General features: G+C 35.6%; 2 protein-coding genes across 5 annotated transcripts; one reads left to right on the top strand and one right to left on the bottom strand.

Annotated features, from left to right (window-relative positions):
* Window positions 1-637: 637 nt before the first annotated feature.
* On the top strand, window positions 638-5,183 carry cd22 (cd22 molecule). The gene is made up of 8 exons (XM_084089132.1): window positions 638-797; window positions 1,238-1,606; window positions 1,755-2,021; window positions 3,058-3,327; window positions 3,588-3,681; window positions 4,089-4,128; window positions 4,431-4,552; window positions 4,767-5,183. The coding sequence occupies exons 1-8, from the start codon at window positions 758-760 to the stop codon at window positions 4,828-4,830; spliced, it is 1,266 nt and encodes a 421-aa protein (XP_083945258.1). The 5' UTR covers window positions 638-757; the 3' UTR covers window positions 4,831-5,183.
* On the bottom strand, window positions 4,872-16,506 carry ncam3 (neural cell adhesion molecule 3). Of its 4 annotated transcripts, none has more exons than XM_084089127.1 (16): window positions 16,291-16,506; window positions 15,126-15,197; window positions 14,278-14,475; window positions 14,046-14,183; window positions 13,385-13,528; window positions 13,176-13,293; window positions 12,227-12,381; window positions 11,355-11,488; window positions 10,935-11,052; window positions 10,227-10,394; window positions 10,022-10,141; window positions 8,243-8,370; window positions 7,941-8,106; window positions 7,646-7,841; window positions 6,534-6,659; window positions 4,872-5,966 (listed from the first exon to the last, which is right to left on the bottom strand). In XM_084089127.1, the coding sequence occupies exons 1-16, from the start codon at window positions 16,340-16,342 to the stop codon at window positions 5,927-5,929; spliced, it is 2,073 nt and encodes a 690-aa protein (XP_083945253.1). In that variant the 5' UTR covers window positions 16,343-16,506; the 3' UTR covers window positions 4,872-5,926. The 4 variants fall into 4 exon arrangements, with proteins under 4 accessions (XP_083945253.1, XP_083945252.1, XP_083945254.1 ...); XM_084089126.1 differs by having other exon boundaries at window positions 14,001-14,183; window positions 16,291-16,450; XM_084089128.1 differs by lacking the exon at window positions 6,534-6,659 and having other exon boundaries at window positions 14,001-14,183; window positions 16,291-16,452.
* Between the last annotated feature and the right edge of the window lie 8,891 nt (window positions 16,507-25,397).

Raw genomic sequence — 25,397 nt, 5'->3', positions numbered from 1 at the left:
TGAGAAATTAATAAGGTTTGTTTTGCCTTGACAGCAGAGGGTGCTATAGACTAGCGCCACAACATACCTTTGAGCTACACAAAATATCATTCTCAATAGAGAGAGGGAGCGAGATACCTTGCGTGTGTGTGCTAGTGTGCCTCACGAAGCGCATGTAAGGACCCAACCAATCAATTGTAAGAACCGAACCAACAATTGACATTTCCAATCTGGCAACACTGGAGAGTACAGATGAGTCAAGATGTGCTATCACAAACGTTCACCAGAGCGTTACAACACCCTAAAGTGGTGTCATACTAATCACATCCACACTAGAATGTTGTCTGGGGATTCCATGCTCTTCTCAGTTCGTGATTCATTCCCCTTTCAAAGAGAAAAAAAATGCATTATTGTGGGCAAAACTGTGAATAACTTTCACTGACTTCCATCAACGCTTATTGAATTATTGCATCATCAGCATGCCATTTCCTGTTTGAGTTCCTGTTTAATTTAGTTTAATTGTAAAAATCAAATGCAGAAACTGTTTCACTAAAGAAAGAATAATGAACATAGGCTCTGCCAGTCATGCTTTAAATCTAACAGTATTTTTTTTTAGCATTTAAGCATAAAATAATGGAATAAAAGTACAAGCACTGATTTAAGGACGTTTTCACCATGGGACAAGGATATCCGTTTATTGATGCAAGCTTAAGTATATTAGGCCTGTCATGGGGAAATACTGAAGCTTATGCATCAGTAACCTCTGAAGGGACAACACATGTTTTTCATCAGCATATTACTGCAGCTGCCTCTATCAGGTGAGTTATTGTTTTATTTGAGTAGTTTTGAATATATATATATTATTGACTAAATTGTCTGTTCTCGATCTTTTTGACTCCGAGACAAAATTTGCTATTATTAAGATATTTCTTCTGTAATGTCAAAACTGCTGTTTTCAAACTTTTTTATTTACATAAACTAGGAGATATTGATAACACTTAATGAATGACCGGAAATATCATGTAAATTATTTGGTCATAAAAGGTGTGAACCCTAAAATTCACTTTAATTTTAATTATTTATAATTATTTTTCATGGGCTTGGAAAAAATCTGTAGACTATGAGGATATTTTAAAAGAAAAATACTGAGTTTGCTACTGTACTTTTTTGGTCAGATCTGTTCATTTATTGTCTGTTAGAATCATCTGGAGCAATGATTAGAGCAATGTTGATGTGTGTTTTTGTGTGTGTGTTTCAGCTGTTTTGGCTTCATGGTCAGTTTCATACAAACCTCGTTCCATGTGTGTTTTCGAAAGATCATCTGTGGATTTCACCTGCTCATTTGATTATCCATATTTAAACACACTTAAAACAACAAAATGGTTCAAACCAAAATCTTATCAGAAACAAGACGGATCACAGGAGGGAATATTTGTCTATCACTCAGTGGCATCAGAGATTGACCAACTGTACAAAGACAGAACAGTGTATGCAAACCAATACAAAAACTGCTCCTTCCAATTACACAATGTCTCCAAAAGTGACATAGGAAAATATTTCTTTCGCCTCGAAACAAATCGTCTTGGAAGGTTTACTGGACCGGGTGGCATATTCCTTGATGTAGCAGGTAAATGAAAGACCCATTTTTACAAGCTAAATTCTGTCGGTCCACCATAGACCAGGATGGTATCTGATGCTGGTTCAGCACTGGTGACCATTAAATATTTTTTAAACCAGTATGGTTACATTTCATTAATCTACACCACTTTTAACAGTTCTACCTTTCAGAGTAAAAGTGACAATGCAAAAGGTGAATGGACACATTCATGAAGGAGACTCTGTGACATTGAGATGCAGCACAGAAACCTGTACCCCGCAACAAGGGCCGTTTGCCTGGTATAAAAACCAGCTTCTTCTTCCACAAGCCACTGAGAATGTGCTCCAAATCTCTTCTGTCTCTCACAATGATTTTGGCAACTACTCCTGTGGTCTGAAGAACAGCAGCATAACTTCAGCAGATGAAATATTGCTTGATGTGAGATGTAAGTTTACATTTAACCCAAGGCTATTGTTATGTAAAGCACATCCTGGGTTGGTTTGTTCAAAAACCTAGTAAGCTGCCTAAGTAGTATTTTAAGGCATTGACACACTCCTGATGCAAAGACTGTTCCGAACATACAAGTTTGGGGTCAGTAAGAATAGGCTACATTTATTCAACAATGATACATTAAATTGATCAATATTGACAGAAAAGGCTTTTATAATGTTACAAATGATTTCCAATGGACCAATTGGAGTAGACGTCACAGTTACGCCACTGCAGTTCGCGCACACTTCACTATGGTGGCAGAAAAACAAGTAACAAGTGTGGAAGGAAAGGTGCGAGGAATAGGGAAAAACTGTCTTGTTGAACCTTTGGACGTAAGAATCAAAATGCAAAATATATGGTCTTTATCTTATAGAATACCATCGTCGAAGACGCCATTTGAAGCTAAACGTTAAACGGACAGACTGGACTGGTGTGACAATAATTAGCCTACTATTAAAGCATGAATTTGATGTAAACAATCGATCTACCAAATATTCACATATGCAGTTCATCATATAGGGGAGATTATGTAAGCCCTAGTTAGGCCTTCAGCATGAAATAACTTTTAACATAGATAACATTTAAGCCTATAAGATTTTGAATCTCACAATTCTGACTTTTTCCTCACAATTACAAGTTTATATCTCACAATTCTGAGAAAAAAAAAGTAAAAATTGCATGATTAAAAATATATTGTTTATTTTGTGGCTCTGCCTACAAGACACATCATTGCTGTTTACAAATGTAGCTTGTAGTCTCCTAAATCGGGCACTTGGGAGGTTCCATGGTAGCCTTTTAGGTTTGGGAATAGAGCAACTGCTACTGACCACTATTTCTATGTTATATAATGATTTTAAAAAAATGAAGAAATTGATAGATTTCACTAACCCATAATTGTGTCACAATATTTTAGGCAACGTCTCATTTCAACTGCACCAAATATTTCAAAGTTCTCTTACAAATACAGATCCTGTTGCTTCTCCCCACAGATAGTCCCAAGAATGTTGAAATAACCATTTTGACATCTGGAAAGATGGAACAAGGAAACTCACTGACTCTGATCTGTAAGAGCAATGCCAATCCTGCAGTGACAAACTACACTTGGTTTAAGATCAGAGATGCAAACATCTCTTCTATAGGATTTGATTGTGAATTCTCCATCAAAGCTGCCAGTAAGAAGGATGATGGACAGTACTTCTGCACAGCCAAAAATGACATGGGTTCTCAAAACTCTACAATCGTAACACTGGAAGTCGAAGGTAATAGGGAATATTTCATTCTCAAGGAAAGAAAGGAAGTTTTAGGTTGTAAGTAAATACTAGCTTAATGCTTACTAAATATTGTGCAGTATACTGGATACTGCCTGATATTTATATATTTTTAAAAATATATCATGTGAGAGGTGTCCAGAAACTTTTTTTTCCATTTTAAAATGTAATTTTGAGTAAAAAATAATGTTAAAAACAGTGACTTTGGTGACCGTTTACCCAAACCTTTTTTTGTTTGTTTGTTTCAATAGTGCCTACTAGTAATCGCCATTTCTTGCTGACTGCAACAGCTGTGTTTTTCTTTGTAATAGCTGTACTGTTAGTCCTGTTTGGTCTTATTATAAGGTGAGTGGATAAACAGTTTGTTGAAATTCTAAGAGAACATGCTGTTCATATGTGTTAAATGGGAAGTGATTGCATGAGTTTGTACTTTGTGGAAATTACACTACATATTACACAAGCCCTGCTGTGATCATCACTTTCCATCATCATTTACTGCATTCAGTTTTGCACTGCTGGTTATCTTAATCGGTGTGGCAGTCAAGCATGCAATCGTCTTACGCAGTTGTCTTGCACAATATCAGCTAATACTAACCGATTTACGTAAATCATTGTTTCTTAATCTTGTGACTAGAATGTGGTATTCTGATCATCTTGAATAGTATAATTACTTATCTTAATTGTATGGATTTTGAAGGCAAACACATCATGTATTGTAAAGCTGTATTGCAAATCTGTTCACATATTTACAGGAGGAAACAGATCACACCAAAGAAGCTGCACACAGAACAGGTATTAAACCACATGAACAATGCATCTGATTTTAAACAAGCAAGATGCCTCTGCACTTGTAAATATGGTTACACTTTATTTCGACAGTCCAATGACTGTCTTAATGAGTTAAGTTAACATGTAAGCTAGTTGAAAAGTTACTTATAGTCAGTAGAATGTCTGTTGGGGAGCATCGAAATAAAACGGATATAAAGCAGACAGTCTACTAATACTCTACTGAGTAAGTTGGCATGTATAGTTCGAAGAATGTCTAAAGTGGACAATCGAAATGAATACATTTCTATGGTTTTATATTTGATCAGACACCAGCAGTCACTGTCACAGAGGATATCTATGAGAACCTGAGACAATCACCCGAGTCTGAAGAAAGCCATACCAACCTGATATATGCAGATCTAACGCTTCCTTCATCAAACTCAGAAAGGTAATGAATAAAATGTCTCATCACCAGCCTGATGATGATTGTTTGTGGAGGGAAATCTGTGGAATTAATATAAAACCCCTTGAATTGGCTTTGTTGACATATTCCCTGCTGAAACAGCAAGTGGGGTCAGACATCAAAGGGTTTATAATATATACATGTATAATTTTAAATAAAAAAACTGTCTAATACATGTTTTTTATTGTTTGTTTTTTAGACCACGTTCCAACACTCAAGAGGGTTACGCCATGATCTACAGCCTTCTTAGTTACAAAGAGTGACTGAATCTCAGCGCTATGAATAATGAGCTTTAGTAAGCATGTGTTGTCGATATTTCTCTCTTTTTATTTAAAAGAAATAGTTGTGAATGCATTTACATTGAGTACAAAATCACCATAGGTTCAAACATTAGAATGAGTATAAAAGCATTAAAGAAATGATATATACAATGTACAGTGAAGGTAAAAAAATCATTAATAAATCTATATGTACATCTTTATGCATGCATCTGTATTTACATCCACGATTAACGTCACTTGACCCAAAAAAAACATACACAGTGTATTTATGTAACAATATATGATTTGGAAATAACACTTAAAAAATAAAATGCAAAGTTATATCTATATTAAAATGGTTCAAAATACTGTCATCATTTACTCATCCTCATGCCAAACCCTTTAAACTCCTCTAATCAAGATTTTATACAAACTAAAAGCATAGGTTAAATGCGCAATAAATTAACACCAGTGATGCGTCTGCAAAATATTATGCTCCCATTATGACATTCATTTTATTCTTTAAAATATCAACATCATATTATACTTAGCTACATTCTGCATTTATCTGCTCACTACTGAACATACATTCAGCTCAAGCAGCATTTGTCATGTACAGTATCTACTGTGCTAGATCAACATCCTACATTTAATAACAAGCATAATCTAAATCTCGAACGTGTTCCTGCAAATAACAGTCGTCTTCATGATGTTTAGATATTTGTTCCAGACTACATCACTTTAAGGTCAAGCGTGCCATTTCTGTGCTCTAATTTTTTCCATCTTTTTGAAAACTCCCCCATCTGTCATTGGTCGGACCAACAGATAGTCCCGCCCAAATCTCACACTATTGGTTGAGCCATTCTTGCTATGTTGGGCCCGTTGAGATGCTCAAACAAACACAGCAATGTTTTCATAGCACCACAGAGCCATAGTGTTTAAACCTTCACGGACTACAAATGGGTTATGTATAGTATTTTAACACACAAAAAAGAAAAAAGACACACTTCACCCTTAAGCTCACAATCGGATGTCTCGAGATTTGTGTGAAATTTCTTCACTCTGTGAATTTAAATTGTCTCCTGTATAATCTCTTCTTCTACGCCTCTCCTGTTGGATCATCAGATTCTGCTTTCTTCCTACAAAAAAGAGGGAATATATCATTATTTCTACAGTGCAAATGATACAGAATACAAAAAGCTGCTTTCTGGGTTAATTAGGCAGCTGAATTGTTTTACTTTTTTTCAGGGGGAATTGATAATAGAGAAAAGAATAAAACCTGTGGGACACGGGTTGAAAAATGGCAATATGAGTAAGTTATATCATGGCTTAAAGGAATAGTTCTCCAAAAAAAAGAAAATTCTGTGATCATTTACTCATTGTTTACTATTTAATGGTATTTTATGTTTTTTGGATCTGTGCAAACGACACCATTTTCAACTAAAATGAAAATGAAAAGTTTTAAAAACGGTTTCACTGTCGCGTTAACATACCCTAAAGGAAGACATAAGCTCAGACATTTTGACTAACATCTCCTAAAGTAAGTCACATACAGCTTGAGGATGAGTAAATGATGACAAAATGGTCATTTCTGGGTGAATTAGTCCTTTAAGTCAGGGTGCATAACACAAAACCCACATGCCATTTTTTTGTGAATGACAGCTTTGATGCCAAGCAGCATTCAGCCCTTTGAGGTTGGCACCTACTCGAATTTGGTAAGAGGCGCTTTGTCACACGTGACCTCTGAATGAACGCCATTCACTGCCCCATTGGGTGCCTGAAGCTTTGGGATGCTGCCTCGTGGAAGCGTTAGACCGCTCAGCTTCATGTCTCTGTATCAAAGGACACATGAGGACTGAAGCTTAGAGCGGTGAAATCACACACAGCAAACAGTAGATCTGTCTAAATGCAAACCTCGAAAATCGGACTTATAGATGAAAAACACTTTAAAAAACACTGGAAGATTCATTGACTCATGTCAAAATATAATAATAAATAAGGGACACTTACACATGAATGTATATAAATTACTTAATATTAAGTGTTAACCATTTTGTTTATATATATATATCTCAAATATACACACAGTATGTGTGTGTGCATTTAAAATATTCAAAAATAATCTTTTTTTATAGCATTTATTAACCTTTTGTTACTTCAAAATACGTCATTAAGGTATTGTTAAAAATTCATTAATAAAAACATTTTATTATTTTATTTTATTATTTATTTATGTATTCAAAAAGAGAATTAGGCTATATATAATTTAACATTAACCAAGATTTGAAAAGACTGCAAATATTTTATTCTTCATTGTAAGTTTGTCTTATTACATTACACTTTATATAACCTTAATTATGTCAAACATAAGGCTGTGTGTTATCATCATTTCAGTTATAATCCGCTTTTTATACTAATTCAATCATTTATACTTTTCGTCCAATTTTTGCACGTCTTGGCGTATATATACTGTACATACAGGAATAGTTCACCCAAAAATGAAAATGATGTAAGGACTTTTCCTCACACAAAGCTATCATATAAATTCAGAAGACTTAGGATATAGCGTTCAAGTCTTGTAGATTAACTTTATAATTTTATGGTGCTATTGGTCCTTTTTTTTGCATCCACTTTTCTTGTATAAAATTGTCTTTTGAAATCGAGAGACAAAATTTTGGGGTGAACTTTTCCTTTAAAGAACTATATGCAATCACCATTATGTGCAAACAATGGCTCTTTGTAGGAAAACTAGGGTAGAAAAAAACAATCGTATTGTGCATCTCTGCAACACAAACATCGAAGGATGAAGTTATCTTACCCAGTTGAATGATTCGCCTCTTCATCCATCCCTTTAGACTCTGGCATTTTGTGTCCAAATAGTTTACGAGCGAGGAAATTAAGCAGGCCGCAGTGGTTGGTGTAGCAACAGAAAGCATCTACTGATACCATCAGCACCAAGAAGATGAACATTACTATTCCCACCACACCACCTTTCCCTAGCATCGGCTGACTGACTGCAAGAGAAAGAAAGGGGAATCAGTTGATTTCACTAAAGAGTTTGCATTTAAGCATATAATACATAATAATATTTGGCTCGCTCTAATCAATCCTACCAGGTTGTGGGACGGTGAAGTTAACTTTGGCAGAGCTGGAGGAGCCGTTGTGGTTTACTGCATAAACTTCCATTTGATATTCAGCGTTGTACTGGAGATCATGGAGCTGGATTCTGCTGGAGTTTCCAGGAATTTCATTTTCAGTCCATTCCTCATTCTCCTTGTTCTATTCGAAATGATAAGATAAGATCATTTTGTTGTATAAAGAAATGAAATGGCACATTTTACACTGAAATAAGGCTTGTACTTCACATATTTAATTAAAAAAACATGAAAGATACGATAAAGTCATTCAGACTGACCCCTTTGTAGCGTACAACGTAGTGTAGGATGGGAGAGCCTCCGTCTTTCAGCTGTTTAATGGGGATGGAGACAGAGTTCTTCTCCAACTTCTTCTCGTTCAGAGAAAGAACGGGGCTGTCGGGTTCCCCTAAATGAGGGAAAGAAGAAACATCAGATGAGAACAAAGAAAGTGTAACGGGTTGATCTTAGGGCTGGGTGGATTTTCATCATGATATTTTCAACTTTATTTTGACAATATTTGATGTACACTAACATTCTAAAGTTTGGGGATGGTAAGATTTTAAAAAAATGTTTTTGCAAGTCTCTTATGCTCACCAAGGCTGCATTTATTTGATCAAAAATACAGTAAAAACAGTAATATTGTGAAATATTATTATCATTTAAAATAACTGATTTCTATTTGATTATATTTTAAAATGTAATTTATTCCTGTGATCTAAAGCTGAAATTTTATTATCATTATTCAGTGCCACATGAAATCATTCTAATATGCTGATTTAATGTGCAAGAAACATTTCATTATCAATGTTAAAAAAAAGGTTTTTGCTGCTTAATATTTTGTGGAAACAGTGATAAAAAATGTCAGGATTCTTTGGTGAATAGAAAGTTCAAAAGAACAGTATTTAATTGAAAAAGAAATATAGTAGTTACATTATAAATGTTTTTGCAGTCACTTCTGATCAATTTAATGCATCCTAATGCAGCTGAATAAAAGTCTTCATTTCTTTAAAAAAAAATCCTAATGACCCCAAACTTTTGAACAGTAGTGTATATATTGATATTTATGAATTTGCTCTTAAACAGCTAATTTCTTAAATTATTCAAAATGTTGAATTTAATAACTAAAATACAGTAAAAATCTAGTTAAAAATAGTAATGCATGTTTTACATTACTAATTCACTTAATAAACACAAGGAAGACTAGCGTGAAGAATGAATCACTGAATCAGTGTTTTGAACTATTGAACTGAAATGGACAGTGTGAACTGATTCACAGAAATGAATCAAGCTTACAAAGTCTCACACTGTTTTTGTTAAGTTTAAAGGAAATGATAGTAATATTTTCATAAACTAGTCATGGGCAAATAAACAGAACATTGAGATCAATGTGAATATTAGTTATATTAAGTTATTAGGGTATGTCAGTGTCACACTTAAGTAATTGACAATCCAGTGGATAAGCTCCAAAATCATTCACTACAGTATAGATGTATGAGTTCAGCCGACCAACATTGATTTCATGCTGAAGGAAACCTAGCAATTTTCTCTTTTTTCCACTTTCGTCAGCATTGAAACCATGCAGGTAAACTAATTTTCACACTTCTATATCACAGTAAACAATTAGGCTTGTGTTTTAGCCTATCAACTGGAAATGTATGCATTCAAAATTTTAATTTACCATCTACAAAGGAAGGTCAGAATAAGGCAATGGACGGGCCCCGGGACCAGGAGCAGGTCGTAATGCATGGAGAATGGTCATCGTCAAGCAGGAATGAGAAAGAATGGGCAGCGAAAGCAAATCATGAACATATGTGATGAGCAAACAGGCATTTATGCATGACAAGAATGACAGCATGACATGAAATCAACTGCAATAAAATGTCTTATCATTATTAAAAACTGATGTTGGGACTGTTAATCTGCAGATGTTTTAACATTTTCTGCACTTTGTGGGAAATTTCATTTCATATAAAATTCATAATAGCTATCAACATCAAAAATGGTGGATAAGCAGCAGATGAAGTGAACAGACAGGAGAGAATCCTGCTGATACTCACGTTGGGACTGTGTGAAGATCATGCGTTCTGTGGAGAAGTTCCCCTGGTAATGCGAGTTTTTGACCGCGAAACGAACTGAGTACTCTGTGTACGGCTCAAGGCCCTTGAACACCAGGGGATCTACAAATGTAAGTATTTTCATCACACATTCAATTTGAAAAAACCATCAAAATATAAACCACACTTCTCATAGTCAGTTATTTACTTGTGGGCTTGACGACACTTTGACTCCAGGTTTCTTCGGACGGTTTCTTCCACTGAAGGATGTACTGGGTAATAGAGGACCCTCCATCCAGCACTGAGACCGTCTGGATGAGGACAGAAGATGAGGACCCTGAGGACACACTGAACTGAGCGGGTGTCCCAGGCCAGGCTTGTGAGAGAGAGGGAGAGAAGTTATTAATGAGAAGAAGCAATAGAAAGTTTATGCTGAAATAAATATATATAAACAAACCAAAGTTTGTTAACTTCACCATTATCAAATGTTATGCATGATGACAAAGAACTGTTGTAATCATCAAGGATGCATAGGATAAATGATCTAATCAGTATGTTATATATATATATATATATATATTACATTAAATATATAATTGATATTATATAAATTATTATATCTATTCAATTATATCTTTATATCAATTCAAATACCTCCATATAGTAAATTATGCATAATGAATTAAAATCTCTCTCTCTCTCTCTCTCTCTCTCTCTCTCTCTCTCTCTCTCGCTCTCTCTCTCTCTCTCTCTCTCTCTCTCTCTCTCTCTCACACACACACACACACACACACACACACACAAACATATATATATATATATATATATATATATATATATATATATATATATATGTATGGTGAAGACAGACTTATTCTTGGAGTTCAAATTCCTGAAGCCACTAAAAGAGCCTTACTTATCAGCTGGAAGTCCTCAGTGGCTGTGCCCGCCTTGTTGCTGGCTATGCAGGAGTACAAGCCACCATCAGAGGGCCATACATTCTCAAGAATCAGCTCAGATCCCTCCCCACTCGTCTGCCCACACATGTGCATGCAAACAGGATAGACAATAAGAGACAGGAAGAGGTAATTAAGACCGAAGAGAAAAGTACTGTACGTGGGTCACACTTCCTGTAGATACAGAATCCCCCCTCGTCGTCACCACCATCAAAGAAAATTATAATCCAATTATAATCCATTTCCCATGTATTCCCACTGGTTTAAGACAAGATTTAATTGATTTTATTAAACATATTTCCAAAGCCAATTAATAATTTCATTTTTTTTCCAATTGCAAACAACAATAGAAATGGAGCAGCTATTTAGATGTTCCTCACCATTTTTTGTTGGGTAGCCTTCTTGACCCACTGTACGGTTGGAGTTGGATGTCCTGTGGCATTGCAGAGCACAGATCCAGTTTCTCCTGGAATAATGGTCAGCTTGCTTGGATCCAATGTTATAGTTGGACTCTCTGAAAATGATCAATAGAACAAGCAAAAATTAAATGGAAATTAATCTTCGAAAGCTAAGCCATAAAATAACAAAATACATGAGTGAACTACTGCAGATATGCATTTGTGTATAAAAATCTATTTTAATATTCCCCTTATCCTACAATAGTTTTGTTTAGGTCTGGCCTATTAGAAAGTGTCAATGTGATGCTTGCATGGGATCACATTCCCCGTATCTGTGTTTGCAACTATAGTAAACATCTGACTTCATGGGAGAAAAAAAGGTTTCCTTGGAATAAATCTTTGGCTAGACAAAATAAATAAAAAAAGGAAATAAAGCAGAGGGAAAAAAACAGTTGAGCCATAAGCAGATACATTTGCTGCAGTATAAAGTCAACATTCACAACCCATTCATAACCCATTTGATGTGTAAAGTGAACAGGATATTTTGACTGAAAATATAACGCTGGTCTTGATTTTATCCATCAGGAATTGATTGACTGGATCATAAAAAATGGGTGTCGCCATCCAAAAAGGCCATTATTTATCATTTTACAACACGAATGGGCTAATTGACAGAGCTTACTGGCCATACAGACCTGAAAAATTCATCAAGATCGTAAATAGTGACAATTGATATCATGTTGAGCTTTTGGTATTGATTAAAAACAAATTATGCAAACCAACTGCCCTCATTCGATGCTTTCAGCCAAGTACAAACACATCACTTTATTAAAAGTTTTGAGGCCTTGTCTCACCTGAGACATCCAGAATAAACGTGTCACTGTTTTCCCCGATCTTATTGCTAGCCATGCAGACATACTCTCCAAAATCGCTCCTGGTCACTGCAGAGATGGTGAGCTCACTCTTATCAGTGTTGTATTTGTAACGGGAGTCGTCAAAGGTGGAAGGGCTGAGGGGAGAGATACAGAAACTCAGTCTTTTTGCCACTATTGTTCATTGATACAACACAAATATACTCATGGGAGGACGACTAACAACTAAGAGACAAAAGGAAGCTCCAAATATACAAAAACAGTCTGAGACTAAAAATATGAATAAACACATACATGCTCTGTTCCAAAACCTAGTGAGCTGCCTTGCCTTGATTTAAATAGAGTTTAACATCCGCATGCTGCTAAACTAACAACACGATAGCAATGCTTATGGGTAAAACAGTCTTTTTTTACTAGACTGAATATAAAAATTTATATCAAAACATAATTAATTATGCAAAACTTTTGAGCAAAGTTTCTCAGGGAAATGCAAAAGTTTTGTGAGGGAATGCAAAGTTTCTCTGTGTAACGCAAGAGACCGCAAAAGCATTGACATTTTTTTTCCCTCTCATATTATATTTTTTCTATCACCATGTCCCTTTAGGGGCTCCATTGACGTTCGTACAACCAAGATTTTTTTTTAGACATTTAAAAAAAACTGGATGTTTTAAATCTTTAGAGCACATTCAGGAACAATTTTTCCATAACTTAACATTATGTTATCAACGTTAGGAACGTAAGCAAAACATTCTTAGAACATATTAGTACAGTAGCTCACTAGGTTTTGAAATGGAGCCTTAAGAAGTAGTCTAGATGGATTATTTTCACATATCGTCGACAAACTTATGATTTCAAAAGTAGACAAAGGTAGACTACGGATGATAGGTAAGCGTGAAAGAAAAATGATAGCATTATCTCTTGATGTACATACAGTTCCCATGAAATATTTGGAGTGGGCACTCCTTTGACCAGGCAGACTATAGACACACTGGTATTGGGTCCGGCAAACACACTCTTTCCCTCCTGATGAATCAGTACGGTCGGTGGCTCTGGAGAATGGGATATTTAAAGATATTTTAGAGGACATATTCACCCTGGCCACACTAAGAACAAACATGATTAGTTCCTCTACGTCCTCACCATTAACAACAACAGAGACTTGGAGTTCCCTTCTTATGGGGCGTCCCTTGATCTTTCCTTCACATGTGTAGGTGCCACGGTCTTCTGGCTGAATTCTCACAATCTGCAGGGATCTATCACTCAGGATTTTGAGATGACCTCGGCCTGTACAAAGAGAAGAAGAAGGATGGTAGAGCATGATCAGTGTCAAAGATGCAATCTTACTACTTTAGAATTATGAGGCGAAGCCTTTAAAAGCCCACACGCACACTCTTAAAAGGCCAGCTCACCCAAAATGAAAATTCTGTCATTATTTTGCAACGTTCTTTCCATTTTGGGGTGAATTGTTCCTCTATGGTTGTCAATGGTGGCGTTTACTTGAAATGGGGCAAGACTGAATGTTTCAGAGCTGTTTCTTACGGCCTCATACCCATCATCAGACAGGAAGAAAAAACACTAAACCAAACTGTTCACCGATGTTTCCCCGAAAACTAGCGAGAAACATCTCTCGATTTGGTTGCAAATCGGTCAGAAAACTAATGCACAGGCCCCTCCCACCCTCGTCCACCATCGCCATCCTGCCATTCTGCCAACTACAGGCATCACAGAGAGCTAGGAAGGTGAGGAGACCCCATACCACATAAATGATTGGAAGAACCTGCAGCATGGCCACCACCCCTACCGTCATCATTCACGATGCGATCGTTCCGATGCCAGAAGACCTCCACCTTGGGCTTCCCAGAGACAAAGCAGGGAATGGTCGCATTCGCGTTCACCAGAAATTCATGGTATGTCCGTGTGTCGCCAAAGTCCGGTGTTTCTGATTATAGGACAGAATTTCACATGAGAATCATTATGGTGATTCAGCGCTTGATGGAAAAATAACAGAACATTATGAGTCTTCAGGAACCTACGGTAGACATAAAGCTGGTAGGTCGTCCTCTTTTCGCCGTGTTCATTTTCTAACACACAGGTATAGATTCCACTGTCACCTAACTCAATGTTGTTCAAGGTCAGCGAACTCGAGGACTCATCATTTTTCTTGACTTCATGGCGATCTTCATCAACGTCTTCATTATCTTTCAACCAAGTGAAATCTCCCTCTGAATCAACTGAACCGCAGTATATAGAAAGACAGAAAATAATAGAAAATAACATCTTCTTGGTTATTTTATTGACAGTAACATTGTATCTCTGTGATTTTAAAAATGTTTTGACTGGTACAGGCTGTTATGTGATATACAGAGGCCCCCAAAATATTTGGACATATGAAAATGTATTAATGTCAGTGCATTACATACACAGTAAAATTTTTGTGGCAGCAATTTTCATCTTTTTTATAAGTTATACAAGATTTTATAAGTTATATTCAACTCATTTTTTAAAGTCAATTTAATGTAATTTAAGTTGAAATGGCTAAAACATCCAAGTTGATTGTACTTAAAAATTTAAGGAAGCAACTTTTTTTTTTTTTTTACAGTGATAACAAAACATCAAACTAAGTGCCATTTATTTTAGAGCAAAAAAAATAATGAATGAAAACAAAATGAAAAAAATATTGTTGACACTTGAGAAGAACTGATCTACATTCAATAAAAATCATCTTGAGCACAGCTTAGTTCAAGCTCCCCAAACAGCATCATTTATTTGCATATGAGTTTGATATTTTGTTAGTCATTAAGACATTTCTAAGTGTGTCCAGATATAATTTGGGGCCATTCTTTGTGTCCGTTAGTCAGTTTTTACAACTAAACGCACCGACCTTTGCACAAAAGCAGAACTTTGCTTCCCACCTCCACATCTGGGTCACTAGCGATGATTTCTAATTTAGCATCTAAAATGAAAGGAAACACATTCCACAAATTATGAACAATCATTTTTACACTGTACATGAGTTTTATTAGTGAAGCCATAGAAAAAATGTTCAAGCCAAAGCACTGTTTTACTGCATCACAACCACAAATAGCTCTGCTTCTAATATTAGACAGCTGACAAGGAAAAGAGTAAATGGACATTGGAAATGACCAACTTCCCTTACAAAGCAATATTTCTTCCTGTATAAGTGATCAAAGACAACCAGTTACAAAGAACAGAGCAACAATGTAATGGTTTTCTTTTCAAAGGGAAACATTATCTCTCCTTCACAAGAGAAAGTGTAAGCACATTTATCACTGGATATTATTTATATTGATTGATCTGTAATTGTTGAAATAATTGTGTTAAATGTAGATTGAGTAATCCATTTTTTAATGCCATGGCAGCGTCTGAGGCAATTTTCACGGCAAGAGAAATTACAAAAATTAAAAAAAAAAATTTAAAGACAAATTAATAAATTAATCAACAAACAGGATAAATAGCTAGCTATATTTATATATAAATTTCTGAAAATGCTAATATTTTCTGATTTAATCTAACATTTTCAATACAAATGATATTGGTAACACAATAAAGATTCATTATTTAACATTAGTTTATGTATTAACTGACATGAACTAACAATGACCAAAACATATGACTCTTTGTTAATGTTAGTTAATAAATATCCAGCTGTTCATTGTTTTTTCATGTTAGTTCACAGTGCATTAAATAATGTTAACAAACACAACTTTTGATTTTAATAATGTATTAGTAAATGTTCAAATTAGCATTAATATAGATTAATAAATGCTGTTCATGCTTGTTCATTCTTAATTAATTTGAACTAATGTAGTAAACTAATGTTAACTAATTAAACCTTATTGTAAAGTGTTACCATGACATTGTCAGCAAAAAATATGAAAAATAAAAACTGTAATATAAAATTTGCTTTAATTAATATGTAAATAGGTTCCCACATGTTTGGACCCCACTGTATCTAAAAAGCAAGTAAATAAGAAACAGAGATATTGAATTAAACTCAAAGGTTAGGAAAGTAAATCCCGGCTCACCTATTAGTCTTGAGCTTATAAGAAGGAGTCCACACAGTCTGAGTAAAATCATGGTTGCAGTCTTCTCTTCCTGCTCAGTTCTCTTGGAGTCTGACAGTCAACGTATCCCGCATGATTTATATGCAATGACAGAGACAGTCAGGAACTTGGTTATCTGGAGGATCTGACCCCAAAACTCCCTCCTCCCGATGCTTCATTCAGATGATGGAGCGCAGGGATGCGGAGACGCCAGACGCCAGCGGCCCTCCCCTCCCCTCCCCTCCTGCGCACCGGATGAAACGAGCCCTGCTGTCCCCTGACACTCGATGAAGGGAGATATTTTATCTCACTATCTTGCATTTCATTGAAGATGATTCAAAACATGTGGAAGATAAAGAAAAACATGTGCACACACATGTTACCAAATAACTTGAGAACTTTTTTATAATTGGTCATAATTATTATGCTTTAAATATCAAATAATCTATGACAAACAAACAAATAAATAGGCTATATACATAATTTCAATTTGTTACATTAAAAATGTTACCTTAGCGTTTGATGGTTTATGTAATGCAGGTTTGATGTTGTAGGGAACTAACCACGGGCTGATATTTAGTACTACAGCAACATTGCAAGTGTAATATTGCTTTTATACATTTCTATAAACAAGCAGATAAACATCAATTTTACTGAAATAAGTTGTGCGTTTAGCATCAAACTTAATGCTAACTTAATAGCCAAACAAATAAGAGACTGAAAACAGGTCTGGAATTCCGAATATGAGTGGAGTGGAGCGACTTGTACTCAAAACGTAACCACTCCGCTCGAACTCCACTACGGAGTTTACTATGGCTTTTATTTAGACTGTAAAGTCCATAGACTGTAATCTATCTATAAATTACAGAAACGTCTGTCTGTCTGTCTGGTCTGAACCGTTAGTCCGATGGATTTCAAACTTGACAGGTGTCTCGCTACGGGCACGAGTAAGTGCAGTGCCAAGTTTGGCGTTGTTTGGATTAGAAATGCAAAAGATATTGGTAAATATATCGGTAAAAGAAGCACTTAGAAGGTTGTGGTTTAAAAAATAAACATTCTGACATAAACACTTTATCAGCTAAACATTAAGTCAGCTACACTGTTTACTTCTGAATATTATATTTTATTCACGGCCATCATTTGTAGTAGCCTATAAGGTAAATATGTCGGTAAAAGAAGCACACATTGGCTTTTGCCGCTCTAGCCGCTGGCCACTCCCCCTCTCACAGTGAAACTGAGTGAGCACAGCACAGGACCAGACACAGAGAGCAGCGGAGCTTAAGTAGCATTTTCTCGGAGTTCACTGTGTAGCCTGCTCCCTGAATCGTCGCGCTTATTCATTTGTGGATGTTAACTGAATCTGTAAGTCAGCTACACTGTTTATTTCTGAATATTATATTTTATTCTGGTGCGTTTAACGTTATTTCTACTGTGTAATAGTAGCCTATGCTATTCACAAACTAAACATATCCTATTCAATGCGTTCACAGTCTCTTTCACGGCCATCCTAGCTTATTCACAAACTGTTTGCTCAAGCGTAGCGTTTTCTCGGAGTTCACTGTGTAGCCTGCTCCCTCAGTCGTGTAGTTCAATTTTTATTATTTATTATTTTTATTTATTTATTGCATATCATTATGTCAGTATCAGTATTTGCTTTCTACCATGCATAAATAAAAATGTCACTGAACTTTTGCTGTGTAATTGTAACAATGAGCACACAAACACACCGAACCAACAATTACTAAAAACACACACAAAAACTGATTTTGCACGGGCATTATGCACTAGTAGGCCTACTTAAAACTCGCGGACATAAAATCTAGTCGCGTGCCCGTAAAGTGCGATCCTTTTCGCCCGAAAAGTGCGATCGTGAACCTAGAGAAAACGCAAACCATTGTACCGGAGACAACCAACCCGGGTAGGCTATAGGCTAAAAAATAACTATAAGGACTAGCTACACTTTGGCAATCGCGAGAGAAAACGCCAATGTTTCGACTTTTTTTAAAAAAAAGCACGCTCGTTGCGATAGGACAATCTAAGCCAATTTCGCCACATAAGAAACAAAAATCATGCTTGTAAATCATAATTATGATGACATAAAAAGTCAAAATGACATACAACATATGACATAAGTCAAATTTATCCGATGTCAAAATTGTGACTTAAGTCATAATTATTAGCCTAGGCCTACATAAAAAGTTCCAACTTTTTAGGCTACTTAATTGATTTCGACTTTTTAATATCATAATTAGGACATTTAATTAAGTAATATTTTTTTTTGTCGTAATTCTGACAAAGTCGAAATTCTGACATAAAAAGTCAAATTTATGACATAGGCTAAGTCAATTAATATGAGATTGAAAAGTAGAAATTAGATTATATATAGAAATTATAATCATAATGACTTGTAATTTGTAATTTTAAGTTGTAATTTTTTACTTTAAGTCATAATGACTTTTTATGTCAGATTTCGACTTTTATAGGCCTAACATTTTTGCCTTATAGATGTCACATGGGAAAGGACTAACTAAAGGTAACTAATACTCCAATTACTCAGATGTGTTTTCTCTAAACATTTAGTACAAAACACTTTTAAATGAGATATTTTTTGTGAATTTTTTTAATTCTGTCATATTTTTCTTATTTGATAAGTGTATAATAAAATCTAAATCCAGTCTACTGGATGCAATGTCATGATATGACAGTATGAAATAACACCAATGGAATTATTGGTGGACCAAAAAAGTAGTGTTAAAACAAATCAAAAATGAGATTCAGTGGGATACAATGTGTTACACTGATGAAAGTCTTCATCCAAACACGTCTTCCTAAAGGAAGCGTTGATTACAGTCACGTATCGTAGTAGTGTAATCAGCAGAAGAGATGTTTTATAAACAAACAAAAGGTTATTTTTGTCTTTTCCAGAACAATTCACGTCAGTAGTTTGACTCACCTGCTCTAATAAATTAGAGCTCAGCATGTTTGCGTGCAGAAAACAATAGCTGTTGTTTCTGCCCCATGGGATGCGCCCACACATATCACGACTGAAATTTTTGCTGACTTTGACTAACTTGACTAATTAATTTAACAAATTTATTAATACAAAACATGAAACTATTTTGTTTGAAGCAAAATATATATATATATTCTGTGAAATGCTGACAAAATTAAAGAGGCTTTATTAGTTTGTGTACATTATCATCACAAAGGTCATGGAATCATCCATATACTGATAAAAGTAACCCTCCTTGAACAGGTGGAAGGAAAGTGATGGTGTACATGATAAACAGACTGATAACAGTCCTGTAGTGACAAGTTTATTGCCTATAAGCTCTGCTGTTCTTGTGATTTGATTTCAAGGCCAGAGCAATTGTCATATCAATCAGAACACTCTCTAAAGGTTGAAATGAAATATCCATTGACGTGAATAGGAACACGTCTACTTCTCTGTGTATACACATCTTCAATTACTCCAATTACTCTATGACCTGTATAGGAAGTTTTATAATGCTCCTCTGTGGGGCACGTCAGCTTTTTGGCAGCGAATAGGTTACCATCTAAATGGGTTTATCTGGTGGTAATGGTTTATTTAACTGGAAATAAAATAAAAACAACATCAATCATTGCACAGAGCATTCAAGCCTGCAGAAGCCATGATGCAAGACCTTATCTTCAAAGTCAAAGGTAGAGAAAATTGAATCCTTATCGTTCCAAATAAAAAGCCTCATCCCCCTGAGTGTGAACATCCTGGAAATTGGCCGTTTTGGGATCATCCAAAATAAAGTAGTATTTAAAATACACATTGCTTCACAATGGAGATTTTGTGTGGAAGCATATCAGTGAATAACATAATTTCAGTCTGTTTTTCACACCAGGGTTATTATAGTTAACTAAAAGTTAATGCTAAAAAGCTAAAATTTCGATGCGTTTTTCACGTACAGACAACAACATTGTCAAAACAATCCCCGTTCATCCGCGAACTTTGTTTACTTTGCAAAGAAACGCTTATAGACTGAACACGTAACACGCATGCGCATGACGTCACCTTTTCACGTATTCAAGTTTTTGTAGTTGTAGTCTAGTTCTTGTTTTGTCTAGGCGTGTCCATGATGTGCACATAACATAACGGGAAGAAATTACACAAATGCAGTCTTACACATTTTTTCAAAAACTTGCACTTTTCAAAAGTTTGCATTTTCAGGCCCCAAAACGCTGTTTTCATGCAAATGAACGACCAAAACGCAAAAAAAGTTTTCCGTTTTTAGTTGAAAATGGTGTCGTGTAAAACGGCCCCTAAAACTGTAAAAAAAAAAAAAAAAAATTACTTTTTTACATTTAGTATAACTTGATGTAGGCTACTAATATAACTAAAACTAAAATTGAAATAAAAATGAATAAAAACTGTTTAGACATATTTAAGAACTAATAATAATGACAAAAATGCACAACAAAATTACTAAAACTTTAAAAATAAAACAGAACATATAAAATTAAAAATGAATTCAAAGTATTAATAAAAACGATAATATGATACTAAAATAATTCAGTTTCAGAGTTATGGCTTCAGATCATTTGGAATATAGTGGATCGACATACAACACTATCAGATATTATCCTTAAATTGTGATTTTATCCTTATGATTTGAAATATAGTGGATCAAAATACAAACTATCAAATAAGCTTATAGTGTAATATCATCCTTATGACCTGGAATAGTGAATCAACTTACAAAATATTATCCTCATATTGTAATATTATCCCTAGGACTTGGAATATAGTGGTTTGACATACAAAAAGATCAAATATTATCCTTATATTGTAATATTATCCTTATGATTTGGAATATGGAGACTTGACATAAAAAATTATCAGATATTTTCCTTTTATTGTATTACTATCCTTATGATTTTGGAACATTTGATAAAAAAATATGGACAACTTTGACATATTCATCTCTGAATAGTAACAGAATACTGCCTAAATCGTTGAATCATTGAAACAAGCATTTCCTGTAAAGCTGCTTTGAAACTATATGTATTGTGAAAAGCGCTATACAAATGAACTGAATTGAATTGAATATAGTGCACAAGTCATATAAACTACTTTTATGGTGCTTTATTTGCTCTTTTTGAAACTCAGCAATATAAAAAGCAGCTGGGACATTATGCTTAACATAAAACGTTTTCGTTTTTGGCTGATCTATTCCTTGAAAACCCATTCCTAATACTCTCAGCAGCATCAAATGTAATCTCTCAGCCCCAATGTAATCTGGTTTGCCACCAACTGCGAGATCTGTGCCACTCCTGTTCTCTCCGAGAGACCTCCACACCTCTGACCTTATCAGCAATGAGGGCAACTGGCAAGCACGGCTTCCCAGCACCTCGATGCTTGATAGCAGGTCAATCAGAGGCAATGCATGGTCTCATGCAAAGGTCCTCTGGGCCTCTGGGAATGTAGTCCACCCATTTAGGACCTCATATCAGCGTGATAATCGGCCCCACTCATTTTCTTTCATTATGAGGGAGCATGTGCTTTCAAAGCTGGGCACTGGGAGATGAAAAGGAGTTGATGGCCATCTTTTTTTCAATCCTTCTCTTGTGCATTTTAGGTCTTTATAATGTCTCTTCGATCAGAACAGGATCCCATTGAAGCTCGGAAGATGTGCAGTACATGTCCTAAGCGTTTGCCAAATCTCCAGAGTAAAGGAGCTTCCCTTTTAAGAACCTCAAAACAATGAGCCAACACCCACCGGTTTAGGGATGCCACACGACGCCAGCTCCCAGAAGTGTAGACCAGCATCTGTTCCCGTCTTTGTCCTTCTCTCAGCCTAGTAAACAAACAATAGTTGCAGAGACAATGGGGTGTTAGTCTGGAGCCAGTAGCGTAGTGCTGACATATAATAAAAACACGCTAGTAAGAGCAAGCAACATGCAAACACGCACGCAAGGCGCTCAGGTTATTGTCTGAGACAGCTTTGCTGGGCGTGAACAGATGCTTCAGGAAGAGCGGACAGATGTCAGGCAAACTCCTGCGATATCTGGACAGACGGCCTAAAATTACACGTGCAGACTTGCTGATTCCATAAAGACAGTGGGTATGTCAGATGTCATAAAAGGGATGATATTGATTATTTAATTATGTTGGATTGACAACATCCCTAACTTGAAATCAAATTTTCTAAATGTAATTCATCCTCGGCTTGTCAAGCTGTTCTACCTTAGTGTATTATATAATTTCCAATTGACTGAACTTACAGGTTTCTTATAGACAATCATTTCCTAAAAATCCCATAGGTTTCTATGGGAAACCGTATAGTTCAGAAATGTAGGCTTTATTATTTTATCTGATCAACATTTTTAAATATTAAACAAACTAAAGTCCAAAATATTAAATAAATGTACAAATCTATCCATCAGCTCCTAAAAGTCATTTCTTCAATACTCAATGAGAGCAGCTTTGACATTCTTCAAATTTTCTCCTTGACATGAGGGTGAGTAAATGATGGCAAAAAGTAAACTACCCTTTTAAACAATGCACTGATGACATTAACAGTATCCTAAAGATTCAAACATATGCACAGTACTCCATTTGTTTGATGTTAATTTTTTTTTGCATCTAAAATATAAAGAATATGAAGAATACACTTTGTAACTGAAAATAGACAAGGCGGCTATATATAGATTCCTAGTACGTGCCATTTGTGTATTAGAGGAAGGAAGGTGTCCTCTCTTTTGCAACAGTGTACTACTGACGTCCAGCAGACAGTCAAGGACAAATATCTGGCTTGAAGCTGGGAGCACAAAAGTTCACTGTAAACTTTAACTTGCACTATGATAGAAATAGTTTTACTGTAAAAAGAATATTTTATTTTATGCTTTGTTTTGCCATTTATTGACTGACAGCTCTTCTGTCCTCATGTTGAAAGAATAAGTTACTTTTTGGGGGAGTAACGCAATATTGTAATGCATTACTTTTAAAAGTAACTTTCCCCAACACTGTTACAGCTTTTTGTTGATTGCACGTCATCCAAACAGCATTTGTAAGAATAGTAAAGTTTAAAGGGATGGGTCACCCAAAAATGGGGGGGGGGGGGGTTAATAAAGGCCTTCTGAAGTGAACTTACACAAAGTGAAGTTCGTGTAAGAAAAATATCCATATTTAACACTTTATCGACTAAAATAACTAGCTTCTGGCAGACGGCCATACAACGTAATGACGGCAATTGACGTCTCTCATGGTTCAAACAAACAGCCAACCGTGTTCGTCATTTCATTGTGTGTCAAGTTCAAGGGTTACTCTTTTGGCGCAAGTCGATGCGTATGGCCGTCTGCTGGAAGCTAGTTATTTTAGTCGATAAAGTATTAAATATGGATATTTTTCTTACACAAACACACCGCTTCACTTCAGAAGGCCTTTATTAACCCCCAGAGCTGTGTGGAGCACTTTAATCATGAATAGATGCACTTTGATGGACTTCCAAAGACATACAGCCATTCACTCCCATTATCAAGCTTGGAAGAGCCAGGACATTTTTTTATATAACTCCGACTGTATTCATCTGAAAGAATGTCATATACACCTAGGATGGCTTCAGGGTGAGTAAATCATGGGCTAATTTTCTTTAAGTTTTTAGAATAAAGCTTTTGTTCCTCTGACGTCAGTGTCACTGCAGCTGCTCCTGCAATACTGTATGAGCATTAGTGTGTACTGTGTAGTCAAAACAAAGGTGGGCTGTCCACACAGAGCATATGATTTAATGTAAAGACTCATCTTATCACTCAGGTGAAGATAATCATTCAGACAATAGCAGGAAGCCGACAGCATTTCAGCACCAGTAAATAAATAGGCCAAATGATTGCTGCAGAAGTGTAAATACAGAGCTAACAATAAGACGTGGCAGACTGGTTGTGATGTTGCTAATAATAGTTCAGCGCCTTTATTATTAATGGTTTGCTGGCAGAAATTGAATTGTGTTCAATTCAATTCACTGTGTTTTTCTCACAGTTTTCCACTGTGTGGTTTTCCTCACAGTTTTCCACTGTGTGGAAAAAATACCCGTTTTTTATCTTTCTACTATAAACAGTGTGATTTTGTTGGTTTTATTGGCAAACAGAATTTGTTTTTTCTGGCTTTCTCTTTTGGTCACTTGCATACATGACGAACATGAGGTCATCCAAAAAACTAAGGGTAATCTCACTACATTACTTTAATAATATAACAATAGATTTTTGTAAATAACCAATTTTAACTATTCATTTGTAATGCAATACATTTTTTAAATAAATCTCCCATCGAATCAAAATATACCTACACAGCAAAAATTGGAGTGTTAAAATTTAGGTGTTAAACATTTCCGAGTTGATTTCAACACCCTAAGAGTAATTTTAACTCATTTAGAGTAAAATGGTGTTCGGAGTTGGAGTTATTTGCCAGAGTTGATCATCGGTGTTAAACCAACTCCTTAGAGGTGTAATGACACTCCGCCCAGTGGCGCCGCCGCATGCGCATTTCACTTCTTCGTTCGTTGGAGAAAGCGTCGTCGTCAATGTCCTCGTGTAGGTTTGAACGGTAAGCCAAATTAAATTAAACTACTTAAACATTTATGATTGATGCTATGAATACAACCGCAACATGTGCAATTTTGCATATAGTACGCAGCTCTATACAGAACATGCGGACAAGTTCATATTTTAATCAAAACGAGGACATGAATTTTAGGCCTACCTCGTGGGTCACGATTTGCGTTAGCCTAACGCTGCCATTTACTAAAAGGAGGGAACGAATTATTCATCTCTCTCTATCTCTCTCTATTTATATAACGTTATATGTAAGAAAATTAACACGATATATTCATTTATGGTCATGCATAACGTATGTAAATCGCGGTCATGTCGTACTAAACTAATACGTTCCCTCGTTTTGATTTAAGTAACAAGGGATCAAATTATTACAAGCCAAAATGTAATTAAGTGACTTGTGCGCATCCTCACATCGAGCTATTGATGTTTAAATGATATGTCATGCAGCCGTACAGTGTTCTTCCTTTACACTGATGTACATTGTCAAACGCATTGCAGTTATAATAAAA

Source organism: Abramis brama (genome assembly GCF_963993115.1).
Source record: "Abramis brama genome assembly, chromosome: 17".
Taxonomy (NCBI): Eukaryota; Metazoa; Chordata; class Actinopteri; order Cypriniformes; family Leuciscidae; genus Abramis; species Abramis brama.
This window is presented reverse-complemented; position numbering and strand designations above follow the sequence as displayed.

Excerpts from the sequence above, each read along its gene's own strand:
- cd22 (XM_084089132.1), top strand. The coding sequence starts at position 758 with ATGTTTTTCATCAGCATATTACTGCAGCTGCCTCTATCAG. Across the intron at positions 3,682-4,088 it reads CTGTTTGGTCTTATTATAAG|GAGGAAACAGATCACACCAA; the intron begins GTGAGTGGATAA and ends ACATATTTACAG. Across the intron at positions 4,553-4,766 it reads CCTTCATCAAACTCAGAAAG|ACCACGTTCCAACACTCAAG; the intron begins GTAATGAATAAA and ends TTTGTTTTTTAG.
- ncam3 (XM_084089126.1), bottom strand. The coding sequence starts at position 16,342 with ATGATTTTACTCAGACTGTGTGGACTCCTTCTTATAAGCTCAAGACTA. Across the intron at positions 15,198-16,290 it reads TATAAGCTCAAGACTAATAG|ATGCTAAATTAGAAATCATC; the intron begins GTGAGCCGGGAT and ends CTTTCATTTTAG. Across the intron at positions 6,660-7,645 it reads GAGGCGAATCATTCAACTGG|AGACATGAAGCTGAGCGGTC; the intron begins GTAAGATAACTT and ends CCTTTGATACAG.